A 14,211-nucleotide genomic window follows, 5' to 3' on the forward strand; every position below is an offset into this window, starting at 1 on the left:
TGAATCAATGAACAAATTAACAAATGATCTATCCCTAGATCAGCGTCTATTTTAATGCTAGGCATATAGTTCGAACTCAGTAAATGTTTACAGATGAAATACTTAACAGTCCTGCAAAGACCAGGGGTTACCCCTCTCTACAGCTGAGGGAAACTGAGGCTCAGACTGAGGAAGTGTTCCCCCTGGGGTCCCTCTACACAATGGGGCATCCTTCCTTCCCAACCCTTAGTGGAGTGGGCACTGGGTGGAGGGTGCTTGTCCTCAGGGTGAGTCACAGTGACCGCACAGGAGTTTCCCCAAAACGTTCCCGCCCTGTGGTGAGGAAAAGCCAGAATCTTTTGGGGGCCAGAAGATCATGTGGCCAAAGCCGGACACACATCCTGAAACTCACCCCAGGGCGGGGATGTGTCCTCCCACGCGCCTCCTCCCACCCTCGGGCCACTGAGACGAAGAGACAGAGGGCCGCCCTCGCGCGGCCGAGGCCCCGCCCCCCACGCGCCCAGCCGCCCGCGCACCCGCCCCTCCAGCGGAAGCCGGAAGCAAAAGCGGGCCCGGCTAGTCCCGTGGCTGCGAACTCGGTGGTCTTGGAGGCTCCGCAGGATGGGGGAGAAGATGGCGGAAGAGGAGTGAGTGGGCTTTTCCGGGGCGGCGGAGGCGGCAGGGCTGGGCCCCGGCGGGTGACAGCGAGCGCCTCAAGCCGCCCTCCGGCCCCGGAAGGCGGAGCTCCTTGTGCCAGTTGGCCAGGACTGACGATGCCGGTGCCTACGAGGAGGGCGGGATGGGCGGGCCTGGGCCCAGGCGGGCCCTGCATTCTCTTTGAGGTCGTTCCCTCGAGCTGGGATCGGCCGCCCAGCGCAGGCCCGGAGAGACGTCTTGCGGAAACTGCAACCCATATTTCATTTTCCCAGTCTTTGGTCGTCTGATCGTTACTGAGCGCTCTCCTCCGCCTATTCCAGGAAGTCGTCCGGGTCCCCCACACCCATTCCCTACTTAGCCAGTTTCCTCCTGCGCTGTAATGATCAGTTTTCGTGTCTGTTTCTCCACTAAGTTTCATTCATTCATTAACTGTTGGCCGTCTATTCAATTTCAGGCCCTGGGCACATGATAGTGAAGGAGGCCAACCAGGAGCCCCCATAAGGGAGCTTACATTCTAGTGGGAAAAGAAGACCATAATAGAGAAAGTGGTTTCAGATGAGTGCTCCGAAGGAAATGGAATAGTGTTAGGGTGGGGAAGGCTACTCAGAAAAAAGTGACAGTCGGCTGAAACTTGAATGACCTGAAGGAGGGCTAGAAGAGGTAACAGCAAGTTCAAAAGGCCTGAGTCAAGAAAGGGTTTAGTGCTTTTGAGCGACAAAAGGAAAGGCAGGATTGTAGTGAGCAGGGGGGCTAGCACAAGGTGAGAATGGAAGGGGGTCTGTGTCCTCCAGGTACTTCTGGGCGAGGACGACTGTTACGTCCATTTACATACCTGTAGGGCACAGTCTGTTATGTGTTATAGATGCCCTATCCCTGTTTGTGGAATGAGTGAAGATTAACAAGGAACCCTTTGATTGATACTGGACTCCCTCACCTGATAACATTTCAGATACGTTTCTTGGCCAGCCAGGTTGGCAGGGGTCATTTCATGTAGTCACCTTATTTATTGAGCATCTGCCTTGTCCCAGACACTAAACTGGGCTTCAGCAACACAAAGCAAAAGAGATAGTATATAGCCCAGTGATTTGAAGTTTGGATTTGAGGCTTGATTTTGCCACTGACTGAGATGTTGGCCAAATTATACAACCTCTCTGAGCCTGAATTATTCATGGTTAGAAAAAAGAAAAGTAATAGTACCCACCTCCAGCATGTTATGCCTATTAAATAAGAGGTGATGTGTTAACCTGGTGCCTGGAATAAATATTCCAGGTGCTCAATAAATATTAACTGTTAGAATCACAGTTACAATTATTATTGTATCGATATTGCACTAGTTCACAATCCCAACACAATATGAGGAGAGAGCTCTGGGAACAGAAGCAGTGGGGTGGGTGAATTGGGGTGTGGTGGGGTATTACAGAGGAGGTAGTATTCAAGCCTTTTGAAATTTGAGAAGGATTTTGTAAGGTAGGTAGGGTATTCCAACCAGATCAACAACTGGGTGAATGCAGGGGGCATCTTCAACTTGAGGAAATAATCTAAGGACAAGAATGTAAATGGAGAAATAAAGGTGCTAACAGGGTCAGGCCCTGGAATGTGATGAGACTCCAGTTTGCCTGCCTTTAAATCTCCCTTTAAATGTCAGAGAGCAGGCAGCATTTTGTTTCTACCCCAGCCTTGATTCCCCGTTGTTCCTGTCCTCTAAGTGACTATTCAAAAGCACCTGAGGCCACTGGCACCTGTGTGGGCAGGGATTTTCTTAATCAGTGTCTCTCTGGGGCCTGCCTGTCAGTTACAAGACTTGCAAATCCTATAAAGCTCTTTCCCAGCTTCCCTTTCTGGTTTAAGGTGTGTGTATTGATACTTTGGGCTCTTTTTTTCTTTATCTAATTCTGCTTTTTATGTCCTCTAGTAGGTTCCCCAATACAACTCATGAGGGTTACAATGTCACCCTCCACACCACCCTGGTTGTTACGACGAAACTGGTGCTGCCGACCCCTGCCAAGCCCATCCTGCCCGTGCAGACGGGGGAGCAGGCGCAGCAAGAGGAGCAGTCAAGCGGCATGACCATCTTCTTCAGCCTCCTCGTCCTGGGTGAATATGAGACGCGGTTGGCTGCCGTCTTCTGCCTTCTTGGGTGTCTGTGTGCTCTGTGTGCTTAACCCTCTCGCTCCTGTTTCCTTTGTCTAGTCTTCCTCCCATTTGGTTTTCACTTCAAACACTGAGAGAAAATGATCAGTTCATAACATCCCAGCAGGATTCTCCTTTTTTTTCTTTTTTATAAAATCATGTCACTTAGCAATTCTGAAGAGCTCTTAATGTAATATCTTAGATGCCTTTGAAAGAAAGAACTAAAGAATTTTTGACCTAGAAAGAATCTTGATCGTCTAGTTTAGTGGATTTCAAATTCTGCTCATACAGGGGGTGTGTGTGTGTGTGTGTGTGTGTGTGTGTGTGTGTGTGTGTGTGTGGTGGTGGTGGCAGGAGGTGGGGGGAGTCAAATGGGAGGGTGTCCAACCTCCTGACCCTAGCTTCAGCCAGAGCAGCATTTTTTTTTTCTTTTTGGACAAGGTCTTACTATGTCACCCAGGCTGGAGTGCAGTGGCCTCTTTGTAGCTCACTGCACTCCCAAACTTCTGGGCTCAAGCGATCCTCATGCCTCAGCCTCCTGAGTAGCTAGGACTACTCAGGCTTACACCACCACACTTGGCTAATTTTTCCATTTTTTTATAGAGTTTTGGGGTCTTGCTCTTGTTCAAGCTGGGTTTGAGCTCCTGGCCTCAAGCAATCCTCCTGCCTCGGCCTCCCACAGTGCTAGGATTACAGGCGTGAGCCACTGTGCCTGGCCTAGAGCAGCGTTTTGTCTATTATGTATATTAGGCTTCCATGTAAAATTTTATTTAGTTAAAGGTTTTGCTGCTGAGTAAGAGCCCCAGCGCCCTGTTTTCTTCAACCTCTATCATTCTCATTAACTGTGGTCCTAGCTTTTGCCATATCTGTGGATCACCTGCACTGTTATTATGTAATATTTTTGTTTAAATGGATTAACTCTCAAACTTAAAATCTCATTTTATTCGATCTCCTCCTTTAATGGGTGAGGAAATTTAGACCCAGAGAGGTCACATGATCGACATACTTGGATGGTGGAAGACTAAAGTCTGACTAGAGTCCAGGTTTCCAGACATCAGTCAAGAATCTTAGATAGGCCGGGCGCGGTGGCTCACGCCTGTAATCCTAGCACTCTGGGAGGCCGAGGCGGGTGGATCGTTTGAGCTCAGGAGTTCAAGACCAGCCTGAGCAAGAGCGAGACCCCGTCTCTACTAAAAATAGAAAGAAATTACTTGGACAGCTAAAAATATATAGAAAGAATTAGCCGGGCATGGTGGCACATGCCTGTAGTCCCAGCTACTCGGGAGACTGAGGCAGAAGGATTGCTTGAGCCCAGGAGTTTGAGGTTGCTGTGAGCTAGGCTGACGCCACGGCACTCTAGCCCGGGCAACAGAGTGAGACTGTCTCAAAAAAAAAAAAAAAAAAAAAGAAGTTTAGATAAAAGGCAAAAACTGAAATGCCTCCCAGAGGCAGTAGACAGTAGACAACTGTTTTAGACAAAAGAAATGCAGTCAAAACTACACAACCGCTTTTGATTAGCTGACTAAGGAAGAAATAGCTTAGAGTTTGACCCAAGTCCAAACTCTTGTTTGAAAATGAAGTTGGCACATTTACATTTTCTGCTTTTCTTTAATGATACCATAGTCATATTTCTAATGAGATTAGATCTATTCAGAAGGTTGAAAGGTGGAACTGGGTTTCTGTTATTTCTCTGATGTCTATTAGGACTGTTTTTTGAGGAAAAGAATAACTTCTTTCACATTTATATTCAGACTCTGGTAAGTGATTAAAGGATTTTAATAATATAGTGATTTTATTTGGAATCCTAGGACTCATCCTTGCCTTTCATAGAGTTTTAGAAACTTTTAAACCGAATACTGAAAAAGTACACATACCAGAAGTGTACAATGTCACATATAGATTTCATACACCCTGGTCATTTTTTTACCCTATAAATGTAGTTGAATTCTGTTTCTGGGAGATTACTTCAACAATCAAGAATTCTTTTTTGTTTTTTTTCCATTTTCTTTTGTTATAGTTATTGAATACAAAGAAGAAAAGCAGTTCTTGATTAAGAAATCTTTAGTAGCTGAAGTCTTCCTTCAGGATTAAAGCATACTAATCTATTTATATTGTAGTCAGCTTGGTATGTTAAAGAATGTAAAAGACAGGCTTGGAAAAAAGTCTTGTAATCACTTTTTTAAAGAGAGGTTGAAAAGTATAAGAAGTAAGACTTTCAAAATGACTTTCAGGATGTGGAACATTTAAGATTAGCTGTGCCAGAGAGCACAGAACAGGTTTCTGTGACGTGCTTTTAAAACTAGACAAAATCCTGCCCAGTGTTATTTCTTTGGGGCCAGAAAGGGCTGAACGGTATTTAATAGTGCTGTATATTTCTCTTGGATCGTCTTCTCTTCAAACAGATTATAAAGCTAGACTGTAGAGTTACATTAATGTTAGGTGGGTTTCATTTTCACCTAATCAGATTCTTGATAGTTTATGAGTTGGTATCTCCACCTACGTGTAGGTCAGCAAGCATTAGCAGAATGGAATGATGCTTTTTTTTTTTTTTTTAAGTAAATTTGAAGGAACTTTTTCTCTGTTCTTATATGTTATTATTTATTTATCATTAGATGTCCAAACAATGTAAAAATGACAAAGTGAACAAAAATTACTGTTAATAGGTAACTTGCTAACTAATAAATATATGAACTATAGTGAATCAAGGGAAATTAGTCCATAGTTTATTTTAGACCTCAGGAACTCCTGATCTGGAACTTTTTTTTTTTTAAGACAGAACCTCGCTCTGTCATCCAGGCTAGAGTACAGTGGCATCATCATAGCTCACTGCAACTTCCAACTCCTGAGCTCAAGCGATCCTCCTGCTTCAGCCTTCTGAACGCCTGGGACTACAGGAGCTTGCCACCACGCCCAGCTAATTTTTAAATTTTTTGTAAAGACTGGGTCATGCTATGTTGCTCAGGTTGGTCGTGAACTCCTGGGCTCAAGTGATCCTTGTGTGATCATCACAACTTGGCCTCCCAAAGTGCTAGGCATGAGCTACTGTGCCTGGCCCTGACCTGGAACTTATTTGATACTTCTATTTACTATTTTAGTTAATTCAAATGAAATCGTGTCCTGAAGCATGTCACAGGATTATAGCATGTCCCCCTTTGTTGAAAAGGAATGCCAAAACTTCCGTAGTTACTTTTGACTTTTAGAAGCTTGAAATCGGTTGACTTGGCATTTAAGCCTTCCTAATCTTTGACTCACAAAAAACAATGGTGAGTCATTGTTACCGACTTACACTAGAATTAACAATTCATTTCACACATACATTTTATGGGCTATTAAGCTTAATAGAGTTATTAAAATTGACATGTCTGTGTTTTAATATATTTTCTATAATTACTACTTCAGTCCTGAAGAATTGGAAGCATGTTAACTTATGGTATACACACCTTCCATGCCACATAGAAGTTTTTGTCCTTTCTTGCTCTGTTTTCTTCTAAGTGTACTAGAAAACATATGCTTATATTTGTATATACGTATGTATATTCATAAGCATATACACATATACAGGGAACACGTGTTTGGAGTTTTGAGTTTGTTTAACATAAATGGGGTCCTTGCATTTTCATTTCACAGAATATCTTGAATTTCTTTCTTTGTTGATGTTTTTTATATCTACCTCATTTTTTTTATTGTAGGAAGATACACATAACAACATTTTTACCATTTTAAACTGTGCCATTATAAAGTGTGTAACTCAGTGGTATTTAGTACATTCACAATGTAGTGTGACCACCACTACTGTCTAGTTTCAGAACATTTTAATCAACCCAAAAGGAAAGCATTAAAAGCAGTCACGTCCTCCGTGATCTTGAAGTATAAAATAACAACAACAACAAAAAGTAGTCACACCCCATTAGCCCCTCTCCAGTCCCCGGCCACCTCTATTCTGCTTTCTGTTTCTAAGAATTTGCCTATTTAGAATATTTCACATAAATGAAATAATATAATATGTGGTCTTTTGTGTCTGGCTTCTTGTACTTAGCATGATGTCTTCAAGGTTCATTCATGTTGTAGCATAGGTTGTAATAGAATTACATTCCTTTTTTATGGCCGAGTAATATTCCATTGTATGGACATAGCACATTAGGTTTATTCACTCGTCAGCTGATGGACATTTGGGCTGTTTCCACCTTTTGGCTATTGTGAATACTGCTGCTGGGAACATTTTGTGTATAGGTTTCTGTGTGGATAAATGTTTTTATTTCTCTTGGATATATACCTAGAAGTGGAATTGCTAGATTAAATATTACTCTATGTTTAACTTTCTCAGGAACTACGAAACTGTTTTCTACGGAGGCTGTGCTGTTTTATAAGGTTTCTGTTTTGTCCACATCCTTGTCAACACTTGTTTTTGTGCTTTTTAAAAAATTATAGCCATCCTGGGCCGGGCGTGGTGGCTCATGCCTGTAATCCTAGCTCTCTGGGAGGCCGAGGCGGGCGGATTGTTCGAGCTCAGGAGTTCGAAACCAGCCTGAGCAAGAGCGAGACCCCGTCTCTACTAAAAATAGAAAGAAATTAATCGGACAACTAAAAATACACAGAAAAAATTAGCCGGGCATGGTGGCACATGCCTGTAGTCCCAGCTACTCGGGAGGCTGAGGCAGAAGGATTGCTTGAGCCCAGGAGTTTGAGGTTGCTGTGAGCTAGGATGACGCCACAGCACCGGGCAACACAGTGAGACTCTGTCTCAAAAAAAAAAAAAAAAATTATAGCCAACCTGGTGGTTGTTAAGTTGTATCTCATTGTACTTTGATTTGCATTTCCCCAGTGATTATTGATGTTGAGCATTTTTTCGTGTACTTATTGGCCATTTGTGTTATATGTCTTTTTTGGAGAAATGTCTACTCGGATCCTATGTCCATTTTTGAATTATTTTGTTTGTCTCTTTGTTGTTAGGCTTTAAGTTTCTTTATGTTTTCCAGATGCTAGACCGTGATCAGATACATGATTTGCAAATATGTTCTCCCTTTCTGTGGGTTGTCTTTTCAGACTTTATTCTTTTTAATGGCTGAAGACAATCACCTGGCATCGATGAGCCTTATGTTTAGCTCTTTCTATTAATAGACAGTTTTCTCTTTTGCTCTTAAGGCTGCAAATAGTTGTTTATATATGAGAATCAACTTTTTACATTAATTTTTAAAAATCTGGTTTGGTGCAAGGGAAGAGCAGAAATTGATTCAACTTCCTTGGTCTATTTTCTGTCTACTTATGTGCTCATTTTCCTGCTTTTTTTTCTTTTTTCCAGACAATAGGCATGCTCATTAGTCACATGTGCTTGTGCATTAGAACTCTTTTCTTGCTCTTAGTATTTAACGTAGGATTTTCTAACTAGGTTAAATATTTATGTTAAAATAACACCACAGATTGATAGTTTAAAGCACAGAATGAAAGGAGGACAAAAGTTTATTTACAACATTCTGGCCACCTGGTGCTTTTTGGTGGGATTAAAGAAATCTAATTTGTCAACGCAGGCGCTAAGGGTGGCCAATTAAACAGCAGATTGTTTAAACAGTTCCTTTAAAAATTAATTTTAGTACTATCAGATTAAATACTAGGTGATTAAATATGAAATGCCCAGTTTTGAATCAAAAGTGTAGTTTATTATATCTCAAACAAGAAGCAGTACGATTAATCAAAGTATGTGCCTAAACTATGGATGCAGTTTTTTTTTTTTTTTGAGACAGAGTCTCACTCTTTTGCCCGGGCTGGAGTGCCGTGGCGTCAACCTAGCTCACAGCAACCTCAAACTCCTGGGCTCAAGCAATCCTTCTGCCTCCGCCTCCCGAGTAGCTGGGACTAAAGGCATGCGCCACCATGCCCGGCTAATTTTTTCTATATATTTTTAGTTGTTCGATTAATTTCTTTCTAATTTTAGTAGAGACGGGGTCTCGCTCTTGCTCAGGCTGATCTCGAACTCCTGAGCTCAAACAATCCGCCAGCCTCGGCCTCCCATGGATGCAGTTTTGCGATCTTAATGGTAACTTGTTTATGCCAGCAGCAAAGAAGCCTGGAGAGCGAGTGGTGATGAAATCAAGAAAGGTGTATGTTGAGAATTGAATATTTTTCCTTGCAAGAAGTGGTCCAAAGCCAGGAAGAAGTGGTAGTCAGTTGGTGCAAGGTCTACAGTTACCCAAACAGAATACAGTGGATGACAGAGAGTTTCCAAGTCCAACTTCTATAGTTTGAGCAGCGTTGCTTGTGCAACATGTGATCAAGCATTGTCTTCCAAGAGTGTTGTCCTGTCTCTGTTGACCAGTCTTGGCTGCTTAATCGCAAGCATCCTCATCATTTCATCCAGTTGGTTGCAGTAGACATCCACTGTAATGGAGTGACCAGGTTTCATGAGGCTGTAGTGGATAATACCAACGCTGGACCACCAAACAGACACCATTTTCCTTTTTGATGAATATTCAGTTTTGAACTGTGTTTCGGCACTTCATCTTTATCCAATCTTTGTGCCGAATACTTGGGATTGTCAAAAAGAATCCATTTGTCATCACATATAAACAATACAGTATAGAAATGGTTTGCCTTTATGTCATGACAGCAAAGAAAGGCAAGCTTTGAGACGATTTCTGTGCTGATGCTCATTGAATTCATGTGGTACCCATCTATCCAGCTTCTTTACCTTGCCGATTTGTTTCAAATGGTCCAATATTGTTGGAATAGTAACGTCAAACCTTGTTGCTAATTCACACATAGGTTGAGATGGATTCGCTTCCACTACACCTTTCGGCTCATCATTATCCACTTAGGTCTCAGGTTGCCCCCATGGCTCATTTTCAAGATTAAAATCACCAGAATGGAACTTCTCAAACCATCCACGTACCGTGCCTTCATTACATCCTTCCCAAACGATTCATTGATATTTCGCGTTGTCTGCACTGCATTGGTTCCATGACAGAACTCATATTCAAAAATAGCACAAATTTTTGACTTATCCATGGTTTCACAAAATTGCTTTAAAAAAATTTGAAAGATAATCACAAGCCAAATTGTGCGTTTGAAAGACTGAGAATATACCTTCACAATAAAAATAAAACAGGAAATGTCAAAGTGAAATGTCAGTGTATCAACTGTCAAACTTAGTACTTAAGGAAATCAGACATTTCATACTTAATTAACAACCTAATACTACTGTGATTGATGAGCTGGTATATCACCCAGGTGCCTAATAAAAGAAAGAGGCCTGCACGCTAACATTTGGATTATGAAATTACATTCAGGAATTATTTGTGCAGAAGTATGCTATTTTAGGCAGATCCAGAAATACTTATTCTTTTCAGATAGTTTTACATCCTCTTCTTTTCTTTCATGACAACACCCCTGTGAGGAAAGTTGGGCGTCATTCCTATTTTGAAGGTTGAAGGCGGCCACCAGGAACGAGGTAGTGGTTACGAGAGCAGAGCTGGAATCTGACTCGGTGCTGCAGAACCTACCAGGGGTGTGATGTCTTGAAGCCTCAGTTTTCTCATCTATAACCAGTGCAGATAATGCTAATAACAGCTAGTTTGGGGGGGAATTGGGGGATTAAGTGCGACAGTGTTTGGGAAGTGCTCAGCATAGTTCCTAGTTCATGGGAGCCATCAAGCAGTGGGCACGGCAGGACACAGCTGTACCCAACTAGGGAGCATGAGTGTCTCATGTTCAGATCTCTTTGATGTTCTTGTCACTGACTGTTTACTTTTGCGTGTTTGTAAAACACCCTCACTTCTTCTGTGTTAAAAGAGAGCCAGTCACATGGTGGCAGAATACTTTGTGTCAACATAATCTGTTGCAGTTATAGTTATGTAAAAGTGATTGATTTCATTGACTTCCTCCTTACCATTTGGAGTTTTCCAGTTGATGATTACTTCAAAAAAGTTGAGGGCCATTTCTCAGAATCAAGAAAATTTGAATAATTTTAAATGGTTATGTAAGATTTAACAGCTTATAAAAAACTTAGATTTCTGTTGCTTTTCCAGTAACTACTAGAAAATGAACTAGTTTAGGCATACAAAAACATATAGAGAAAATATAATAAACACTGTTAGTCTATCTCCAGGGTAAAAATTAAGACATTAAAAATACAACTGAAGGCCAGACGCAACGGATCATGCCTGTAAATCCTTGTGCTCTAGGAGGCTGAGGCAAGGTGGGAGGATTGCTTGAGTTCAGGAGTTTGAGACTAGCCTGAGCAGCAAGAGCGATACCCATTTCTACTAAAAATATACACAATAAGCCAGGTGTGGTGGTGAAGGCCTGTAGTCCCAGCTACTGAGGAGGCTGAGGCAGGAGAATTGCTTGAGCCTGGGAGTTTGAGGTTACTGTGAGCTATGATGACACCACTGTACTCTAGCCAGGGCAACAGAGTAAGACTCTGTTCCAAAAATAAATAAATGAATAAAAATAAAAATACAACTGAAGTTCACTGTGTCATTGCCAACTGTCCATTTTCCTGACAGCACCCCGGAAATAGCCAATGCCTTGGACTTAGTGTTTATCATTCAAAATTGGGCTTTTTCTTCTTTAACAATGTCTTATTTTTTTCTCACAGCTATCTGCATCATATTGGTGCATTTACTGATCCGATACAGATTACATTTCTTACCAGAGAGCGTTGCTGTTGTTTCTTTAGGTAAGTGCTTATTGGTGATCCCATAATAAAAGCAGTAACAATAACTACCACTTTTTGAGTGCCTGTTTAGTGCCAGAGCCACAAGAGATGCATTACGTACCTGATCTTATTTAATCCTGCCACAAGGATGTTATGATACCATTTTACAGATGAGGACACTGAGGCTCAAGAAGGGTGGTAACCTCCTAAAGGTCATGTAAAAGCCCATCTGTACAGCTTGAAGGTGCTTTGCTTTCTAGGCCCTTCTACTTGTGGTATGACTGCCCTTGGGGCACATTGACTGCTGTCTGCTATGTGGCTAGGCTGACGTCTAATTCAACTAAGGTAAGTAATTGACACTCAATTCATAGAATCACTAAATTTCATAGGCAAAAGGGACTCTGACTTTACAGTTGAGGAAGGAGAAATGGCTCACTTATGTCAGAGTCAGATGGAAAGTCTTCCGAGAGCATTGCATTCCACTTACGTTTTTCTTTTGTTTCTTGTGCCGACTAACTGTTAAGATAATTAGCTTCTAGTTGGAGTGAAGGAATCAGTGTAATAACTGGTGTGAACACACATGCAAGTTCATTGAAGTAGTTAGGAAAAAAAGAAGCAAGGACATTTCAGTAAGTATTAAATACAAGGCTAAAATGTGGGTGGGATGCTTAAGGCATGGTAAATAAAGTTTCACTAAGGTCAGCCAAAGCTTTAATCAGTTTATTATATTGTAGTTACTTTTACTAGTTTCTACTTGTCTACTGATGTTATTTAATTTTTCCTGATGACCACTGATGCTTTAGAAGTTAATATTCTTTGCCTTGTAGATCTTGTTTAGTGGAGTAGTGATTCTTTCACAGTGCAGCTATGGCTTAGGTTAGCTTTGGAAATGAACATTCAGACTCTGTCCCCTGGCGTCCCCTTTCCCGCATCACCACCTGACTTCCCACTATCCTGGCTCAGACCTTCCGGTGTTTTCCCTGCACTTCACAGCACTGCTAAGTTCCAGATTCTGCCCTGTGAACTTTCACATTGCCATCACATTTAAGCCTCAAAACCTCCAGGTGATGCCATATTTTAAGGAACAGGCACCACTGGGTATTATTGATCTTCAGTACAGAGTTGGAAATCAGTTTTACTCAAAGAGTTCCTAATCACTTTTTAGCAGGTTCTTTAGCTGTGTATCTTGGCAGAGTCTAACAAGATAGTCCTAGAGCTCTAGGAAATAGGAGGCTTGCTCATTAACATTCCGTTCTGCTATTAGGCATGAAAATAAGCTACATAGCTAATATCCGTTATTCTGGGACATTCAGTAAAGGCTTGAAAAACCACTCCAAGGAATTTGAAGTTTCATAGTTTCTTAAGAATGAAAATTATAGTTGGTATGTATTTAGGTATTATACACATGAAAATTAAAAGCATAGGTCTTACAGTTTGATTTGCAATGTTAAATTCTTCACTGTCTCTTGACTGGATAACTGCAGCTCACCGAACACCAGTGCCTGTATTAGGACTTACAGCCTAATACAAGCCCAGTACCCTTGGTTGCCTCCTGAAGAGTCATTTCCCTTTTTCCTTGAAAATAGAACCCTAACTTTGGTGTCTAACCATGGTGCACTCAAGGAAGTCCCTTCAAGTTAAGGTTGGTCCTTGCCATTATGTAGTTCCACTCTCCTTTGCCTGCGAATGGTTGAGGGGGTGGGGACAGTGACGTGGTGTTCTGGCCAGTGACACAAAGGGGAAGTCTACTGGGGCCATGGGTCCTGGAAAATGTTTTCCTCTATGATAGAAACGAAACAAGAAATTTCTCCTTTCTTCCTTTGATGCTGCTGAATGAGGGTGTGATGCCTGGAGCACTGGTAGCCATCTTGCAACCACTATGTCTCAAAGACAAAAGCCGGAATGCTAAGGATTGCCAAGGGGACAGATGGAAAGCCCAGATTCTTAATTGCATTGTTGTTTTATTGAATTGATAGCCCTGGAGCTGCCTTTTTCTGTGCTACCTCTTTTATGAGAAAATAAACATCTATTATTAAAATATAATTCACATATCGTAAACTTCACCATTTTAAAGTATACAATTCAGTGGTTTTTAGTATATTCACAGGGTTGTGTGACTATCACCTCTAATTCCAGGACATTTTCATCACCCCCAAAAGAAACCCCATACCCAATAGCAGTCACTCCCCATTCTGCACCCCACCTTCACCCTGTCCCCTGGAAACTATTCCTCTACTTTCTGTCTCTATGAATTTGCCTGTTCTGGACATTTCATATCAATGGAATCATACAATCTGTGGTGCTTATTTTTGGCAACAGCTTTATTGAGACATCATTCATATTCCACGCGATTCACTGGTTTAAATGTACAATTCAGTGGTTTTCAGTATATTCACAGAGTTGTACAACCATCACCACAATCAACTTTAGAACATGTTTATCACCCCGGAAAAAAAAGCCATACCCTTTAGCCGTCATCCCCAAACTTCTCCTCCCCACCCCTAAACAACCATTTCTGTCTCTATAGATTCATCTATTCTGGACATTTAATATAAATAGAATGGTAAAATATGTGGTATCTTGTGTCTGGCTTCTTTCACATGGCATGTTTTCAAAATGTATCCATGTTGCAGCATGTATCAGTACTTCATTCCTTTTGTTGCTGAATAATATTACATTATGTGGATATACCACATTTGCTTGTTCATTCGTTAGAGCTGATGGACTCTTCAGTTGTTTCCACCTTTTGACTGCTACAGATAATGCTGTTATGAACATCTGTGTACAAGAACATA

General features: G+C 41.6%; 1 protein-coding gene across 1 annotated transcript in view; it reads left to right on the forward strand.

Annotated features, from left to right (window-relative positions):
• Positions 1-512: 512 nt before the first annotated feature.
• The window catches only part of SLC9A8 (solute carrier family 9, subfamily A (NHE8, cation proton antiporter 8), member 8), a 69,912-nt gene continuing 56,213 nt past the window's right edge, over positions 513-14,211 (forward strand). Inside the window, exons 1-3 of the mRNA XM_012654695.1 lie at positions 513-626; positions 2,549-2,730; positions 11,357-11,437. Of these exons, the coding sequence (XP_012510149.1) occupies positions 601-626; positions 2,549-2,730; positions 11,357-11,437 (289 nt within the window). The 5' untranslated portion in view covers positions 513-600. The remainder of the gene's footprint in view (positions 627-2,548; positions 2,731-11,356; positions 11,438-14,211) is intronic.

Source organism: Propithecus coquereli, unplaced genomic scaffold, assembly GCF_000956105.1.
Source record: "Propithecus coquereli isolate 6110/MARCELLA unplaced genomic scaffold, Pcoq_1.0 Scaffold444, whole genome shotgun sequence".
NCBI lineage: Eukaryota > Metazoa > Chordata > Mammalia > Primates > Indriidae > Propithecus > Propithecus coquereli.